Genomic DNA, 7,742 nt, shown 5'->3' with positions numbered 1-7,742 from the left:
GAAAATATACTGAATGAGAATCAGAATATTAATCCAAATGTGAGAACTTCGGGCTGATATTATTATCCATACGCAAAAAGACGCGTGCTCCCTCTTACCCTGGCAAAAACCAAAGAGAACAAATCCCAAACAGGTCTAACACTCACACACATACACATACACATACACATACACACACACACACACACACACACACACACACACACACACTCAAAGTAATCCCTTGCAAAGTTGACAAACTCCATTAGAGTTTCACAGGATTAGGTCAACAGCTTAACAGGATTACTACACAGTCATTTTAGTGAACTTGACATACCTGCTTATAATGTCACGAAATACCCCAAATGTCTATTAAGTTTTTATGAAGACACAGTATTTATTTTACATCAACACAGTCCACAACAGAAACACATGACGTAATTTACAATGAGTCCAGTTGAGAAGGATTCTGCTGACTGTGCATTAGCTCTGCTGAAGACACACAGCAGGACATCTGTCACTGAGGATCTGAGCTGTGACCTGACCTGAACTACATGTCTGAATAAATTCACTTGATGTACACACACACACACACACACACACACACACACACACACACACACAAAGATACTTTATATAAGATTCTATATCTAGCAATATGTCTTCAGCACCACATCATGCAGTGAGCGATAAAGTGCCAAAGAGTGTAAAGTAGTAGACATAATTGTGACATGAAAATTAATAAGAAAAAACAATACATCAAGAGAAAAAGCAAACACAAGTAAAATTGAAATAACTGAAATTATTCATAGTTTAACAATAGAACGTAATTATTAAATTATGAATGGGTATGATCATAAGATAGGTTAGTTCAACATTTAGAACTCCTTCAATCCAACAGCTTAACAGGATTACTACACAGAAAAGTGGTGATCAGATGTGAAGACCAACCTTTGGTCCAAGGCTCACACATGCAAGCGGCCTTACAACTTACAGTTTACAGCCTGATTTCCCATTCTGAGGTAAGTGAAAAATTGATTTTTGGTTTTTCTATTTTCTTTATAGAGATTAAAACTACCACCACCGTGTGTGTGTGTGTGTGTGTGTGTGTGTGTGTGTGTGTGTGTGTGTGTGTGTGTGTGTGTGTGTGTGTGTATGTATGTAATGGCATTTGGAGACAAATGTGAAAAGTGTTGCAACCATGTCCTCTACATTTAAAACCATGCTATTTTAACAGTATTGGCACATTACACTCCTGTACTAGTTAATCATATAATAAACTGCCAATGCCAAAATGTACTACCTGCAAACAGCAGAGATTTGCCATCAATATAATATCTCAAATAATAATAATACTGCCTATATTTCATGGGCTTTCATATATTTTTACTATATATAGCAATTAATTCTCACCAAAAATTGTCCCCTTTCTCCAAATCTCAACCCATAAAATTCTCATTTGAACGAATCAACAAAACTAAACTAAACTAAACTAAACTAAACTACTAAATGTTAATAACTATTTATTAATTATAAGTTATCAATGAAACTTGTTCAAGATAGTTTTCTCTGAGTTAAAGGATAGGTTTATAATTTTTAAAGATCCCCTTCAAATGTGCTTTCAATGTAGGTGATGGGGGCCAAAATCCACAGTGTGCCCACACAGTCAATTTGTTCAAAAATTTTTTTTTTAAATGTATCTGAAGCTTATATGAGGCTTCAGCAGTCTGAGTTAGTCATATCAAAAGGATATCTGCCACATTTACAGTCTTTAAGCATCAAGTTCCCTCTTTGTGTTTCACAGTTGAGCTGCGGTGATAGTACAGTAACAACAATAAGGACTTTGGTACTAAAAGGACCGTGAAACAAACACATTAGTGGGGTATAGAGTGTTATGTAGGATTTGAAATATTAGCCTTATTATTTACATACAGCTGTCTGCACTGTTTTCTTCCTCTCTGACAAGCCCGTCGTTGATTGGCTGGATGTCACGTGACCTCACAGCTGATTTGGTTGGATGTTTTGCCTTCATCATTCCATGTAGCCATTTCTGGTTAACAACGCCGCAGAGTAGCATCGCAAAAACCGTCAACTTTAGCCAGCTACTATGGCACAGGCAGCCCAAGCCTTCGACGCAAACTCTCAGATCCAGGTGGAGCACGATAGAAAGCGTCGGCAGTTTGTCATAAGACTCAATGGTACGTTCAACGTGTAAACAAACGTTAGCACGGCAGCTGGCTAGTGCTAGCTCTGAGGTTGGTGTAGCTTTCCTTGCTGCTAACATCTTCGTCGAGCCCTCACTGATTACTCCAGCTGCCATTTCAGACATAGAGGTTGTCAGGGCTTTATTCCGACTGTATTTCGTGTCAGGAGCTGAACAGACAGCAGGGTTTGGTCGAAGTCTGTTTGTCACGACGAGAAAACATTTTTCTTCGTGCCATTCCTGACAGCAAATATGCAACCTTCAATAGCATCCAGCCACAAAAGACAAAAGAAGAAGATTATTTAGCTTCTCTGCACATCAGCAATTCTTCTGAGAAGTTTCCCTGAGAACAACTGGTAGTTCTTCTCCCCAAACCCCAAATGTCACGCTTAAAAGACCAATCACTGCTAATACTTTGTTTATATATCTGTCAGTGTATCAGTCAGACCCATAAATGGGTTGTGACAACCAAAACTGTATAAATCCCTGCTTTGATATTGTACCAAAATAACAATATCAAAGCAGGGATTTATACAGTTTTGGTTTAGTTTAAAACTAATCGCCTCATGTTTTGGCATTTGATCTTTCAGTTTATGAGGACATACTAATATACAGGAAGGGCTGGGCAGAATCAAATATCACAATATTTTTGACCAAATATCTCTATCGATATTGTGACAATATTGTAGGGATGACTAATGATGCTTTCACAAATTAATTAAACAAGAAATAATCATCATTAATGTGGATATAATGACTAAGTGGGTAAAGGTAAACAATGGAACAGCTAGAACAGTCTGGTAAGTTCATAAAATTACATTACTGTACTATGATGCAGCCTTTAAAACAAGGAAAAGACAACACTTATCACCATATATTGCCCAGCCCTATATACAGGTGTGTTAATGTGCGTATATTTCCAGGTCAGTTTCATTTAATGTTAAGGAAATAACTTTTAGGCATTAAAGAGTTTATATGATGTAGTCCATTACAGTTGTGTGGAAGCTATTCTTCCCTGAATGGTCTTTATCAACCTGTCTCTCTCCACCCAGCAACACCTTTCTTTTCCACAAGCTCTTGTGTCTACCTGGCTCAGTTTAGACTCATAGGTCAATCTCTAAATGCTTCGCTCATATGGATAATCTCCCAGGTTTTGTTGTTAAAATTGGGTGGGAACAATTAGAGATTTAAAAAAAAACAAACCTGCATTGCAGAACCAATCCAAAGTCTTTAGGGCAGCCCTTCATATTGGGGTAGTGACATGCATTTCACTATGGAGGAGAATGGGGGGAGAGCATCATTTCTGATAAGGCGTGTCCTTGACAAAATGTAGGTTGTATAGGTGTAGGTTTGTTAGCGGCCGTTCTCACCACCATTCAAGCAACTACCTTGCATGTAAGGTAGGTAAATCCCCAGACTTCAGCAGGTGGAGATCTCCAATTGTCTGGTATCACGAGACAAAACTAGGTAATGTGTTATTTAAGGATATACGTAGGCTACTGACTGTGGCACCACATTACATGAAATCAGGCGACTGAGTAATCACTACTAAGTCACTTCTGTGTTGTCTTATTGAGCAGCCATTTTGTATTATATGTACAGTACCAGTCAAAAGTTTGGACACACTTTCCCATTCATGACTCTCAACTGGTACTGTAGATCGTAAGCAGCAGTTGCCAACTGGATCAATAACTTAGCCAATGGGCTTCTTATACTCAACTCTTAGTGCCCAGATTTTATAGTTAGCACAGCTTAAAATTGTGCAGCATGCATAAGATACTGTAGATGTCATGTTACTAGTTTCTCTGTGTCATTGTCAAATGTAAGTGAGCAATTTTTGAAAATCTGCTATATAAACTTTGCCCTTGAACATTGATAATTACATTTTAAAGTATCATTAATATCCCCAAGCAAGATGGGGTGAAGTAGCTGTAGGAAACTAAGTGGAGACAAATTTGTCAAACAAACAAGAGAGTTGACTTCTGTCTCCCCTCAGGATCTCACGATCGAGCAGTTCTTTTGTATGAATATGTTGGGAAGAAGACGGTGGACTTGCAACACACTGAAGTTCCAGATGCTTACAGGGGGAGAGGAATTGCCAAACACCTGGCCAAGGTACAGCCCATAAAAACGGATTATTCTCATAATCAACTATATTAATTTTAAGTATGCTCACATGCATTGTTTAATGGTTTGAGTTATAGATGTAAAACCAGTATGTTGCATGTATCTCAATTTATCATAATTTAAAATAATAATCCTGTTTTGAATTGTTTGGATTGGGCTACCTTTTGTTAACATTTGGATCATTAACTGTAAATTAAACATTTCTGACACATGAACCGTTAAACCTCATTCACAGTTTAAAGTGAGTGGGATTATGTGCTCATGAATAAATCATCTAATAAGCCAACCTGGTTCATTATGAAAGTTTTACCAGTTCTATCTGGCTACTGTAGTCCAGCACACGTCCTGTAGTTGGAATTTTAAGTGTGCAATACAAGATGTACTATGAGATAGGGCTGCAACTGATGATTATTTTCATTATTGATGAATCTGTCCATTACTTTCACAGTTAATGGTTTGCTCTATAAAATATCCAAAATGGTGAAAAATGTCGATTAATGTTTCCCAAAGCTCAAGATGATGTCTTCAAATGTCTATTGTGCTGACTAACACTCCGCAACCCAAAGATATTTAGTTAACTGTCTCTGAAGAGTAAGTAAACTAGAAAATATTCACATTTGAGAAGTTGGAATCAGAGAATTTGGACATTTTCTTTTATTAAAAAATGACAAAATATACGATTAATAAATAATCAAAATAGTTGGCGATTCATTTTCTGTCGATCAACTAATCGATTAATTGTTACAGCGCTACAATGAGTACTAAAAAATTTAAATCTATGACCACAATTTCCATATAATTCTTGTCAGATTGTGATTTTATGCTTCTGTGATGGCAGGCAGCCATGGATTTTGTGGTGGAAGAGGATCTGAAGGCCCACTTGACCTGTTGGTACATTCAGAAATACGTCAAAGAAAATCCTCAGCCTCAGTACTTCGAACATATTTATCAATGACCCGACATGGCACCAAAAGACAAGAGAAGGAGGAAGAGACTCCCAGGAGAGAAATATGGCATCATGCTTTGGAGTTAAAGGCTGATAAACAACAAAGGACCTTCCAGGCATTGTTACACATGACACTGAGTGAATCTAGAGGCAACTGATCTCACAGGAAGACTTTTGTGCAAGCTGAATGTTGGGTCGACTGGTCAGTTCTGTCCATAACATGGGGACACGTGCTCACCAGAAACAGGAAGGGAATCACCTGGTCACGACTTGTAAAAACATGAGTAAACAAACTAACCAAAGCAGGAGCCTGTTACCTCAGACAGAAACCTTCAGGGTGTAAACACATCACCGGCTGGAAGACAGGATTCGTCATGTATTGAGAGAACATGGGAGTCACGTGTTATGCCGCAAATTTCTGTCCTCCTTCGGACTCACTGGTTGTGAGCGGTGCTACAAGATGACCGACCCAGGTGTCTTTCTCCGTGGTGATTTTAATGGAACCAATTATTGCTTCACTGACACTCAAATGCTGATGACTTTTATATTTCAACCCCTTTTTGATATTTTATTTTGTCTTTTTTAAAAAAATTTCCAATTTACTTTCAACTTCAATCTTAGAAATTGCTGAAATTAGGGCTGAAATGCTTGTTTAGTAGGCTGTGAATGCTAAAAGTATCTTTGAAACGTCAAGCGACTCAAAAGATGCGTTTCTTTTCTAAGTAACTGCAAAGAGGTATATGCATAACTTTGGTGGGTAATGGGTACTTAAAAAATATATAATCTGTATTTTGAAGACATTTATTTCCCCAAACTCTTAATTTGGTTCCAGTGTTACTCTATAAACTTGTTTGGAGCCATAAATTGATTAGTCAATGGTAGAGGGTTTTATAAACAGATCCTGATTCAGAACCAAAGAACACAAATTGAGGATTTTTACTCTCTGCAAGGGTAATTCTGACCAAGCTTCAAGACTTAACTCATTATTTTCTCTATCATATGTGTTGAATATGATAGACACACATGTGAAAAAGTGGGTCTGAAGCCTGTCACTGTGCGGTGCAATACTTCAGTGTGGATATGGATAAACATCTCTGCTCAAACCAGCATTTCAAAAACAGCACTGCTATCTATATTCAGGGCATTTACATCCTTTGTTCTGTCATTCAGGAAAATGACACTGGGTGGTCGAGGCTTACACACCAGGTTTCCTTGTTGTTGGGTCTGGGTTTTTTTGTGTTTTTTTTCATCTGCCCACAAGGCTTCTTAAGCCCGCTGATGTCAAAATGATAAATATCATTATATGAGAAAAAAATAACTGAAAACATGTTTTACTGTGGTTTCTCTGTTTTGGCTCTTCAGGAGCCTTTGCTGTTGACAATCTCAAGTGTTGAAGAGAAAAATACCTCAGGTAACTCAAACACTGGCAGGACAGACAACATGCAAGGCAGAACCTGTCTGCTGTAAGAATCACTTTGAGGTAACTGCAGGAAACAACTTTCCCTTTGTAACACTTTTCGTTAGGTGACACTCACCTATTGATAGGCCAAGGTATTCAAGGTATTGTTTCATTTTTGTGTTTATGTATTTGTGTGTAAGTTTCATCACAACTGCCTGATTTAACAGTTTTGGGCTGCTGCTCTACCACATGCGTCAAAATGTACCAATTCTTGTTATATTGTTTTGTGCTTGAAACTTTTTTTTTGGTCAATTCTTGTTGTCTACAAATAAATAAACCACATTATTCACGTCAAAGTATGTGTTTATGGTTAAACAGAGTAAGATGCATGTACAGCTGAGTTTAAAGAGATTTGATAACATTAATGTTCTATCCAGAGTGCAAATATCACTGTCTGAATGGATATATCCTGATAATATGCAAGTTATATGTATTTAGAGTTACACTTTGTTTTGCCAGCTATTGTTGTTTCTGTCTGCAGAGACACTCCCTCAGCAAATCTATTGAAGCCTTTGCCAACTCCGTTAACGTATGTTTCTGATCTGTTGATGCAGGAGGGGAACAATAAAAGCCACTAGGTGTAGGATTTGAAAAAGATGTGCTTTGGCACCATCCGGTGGTAAATTCAAGAATTACACTGGCAGATATTGTCCTGAAAAGGCCAAAAAATGAGCAGTAGTTTGATTTTAGTGCCATTTTGATCAATGTAAATTAACACAATGAGAGTTTATCTAATGATTATTTTACTCATATGCTTCACTCTGTTAACTTGACCTCACCATATAAACAGTCATATCTTCTCTGGTAGAAATCTATCCAGTTAAGGTTAAGGTTTGATATGGAGCAGTGTTTCCTGACTAGGGTTAGGCTACTTGTGAAGATCGTGGAATAGCTCAACTAATTTGAAAAAATGGAAACTATGATTTGGTACATAAATAACTATATCCACATATCTGTGTTGAAGCCGACTTCACGGGACACACCTCCCACCAACCTAAGTCACCACATACTGCGATTAAGAGTGCATT

General features: G+C 37.6%; 1 protein-coding gene across 1 annotated transcript; it reads left to right on the top strand.

The window, feature by feature from the left end:
• Window positions 1-1,987: 1,987 nt before the first annotated feature.
• natd1 lies at window positions 1,988-7,010 on the top strand. Its single transcript, XM_042392608.1, has 3 exons — window positions 1,988-2,177; window positions 4,179-4,297; window positions 5,148-7,010. Exons 1-3 carry the CDS (start codon window positions 2,087-2,089, stop codon window positions 5,262-5,264), a joined length of 327 nt encoding a protein of 108 aa, XP_042248542.1. The 5' UTR covers window positions 1,988-2,086; the 3' UTR covers window positions 5,265-7,010.
• Window positions 7,011-7,742: the final 732 nt, after the last annotated feature.

Source organism: Thunnus maccoyii, chromosome 18 (genome assembly GCF_910596095.1).
Source record: "Thunnus maccoyii chromosome 18, fThuMac1.1, whole genome shotgun sequence".
Taxonomy (NCBI): domain Eukaryota; kingdom Metazoa; phylum Chordata; class Actinopteri; order Scombriformes; family Scombridae; genus Thunnus; species Thunnus maccoyii.
Note: the sequence above shows the minus strand (reverse complement) of the source record. Positions and strands in the feature narration are given on the sequence as shown.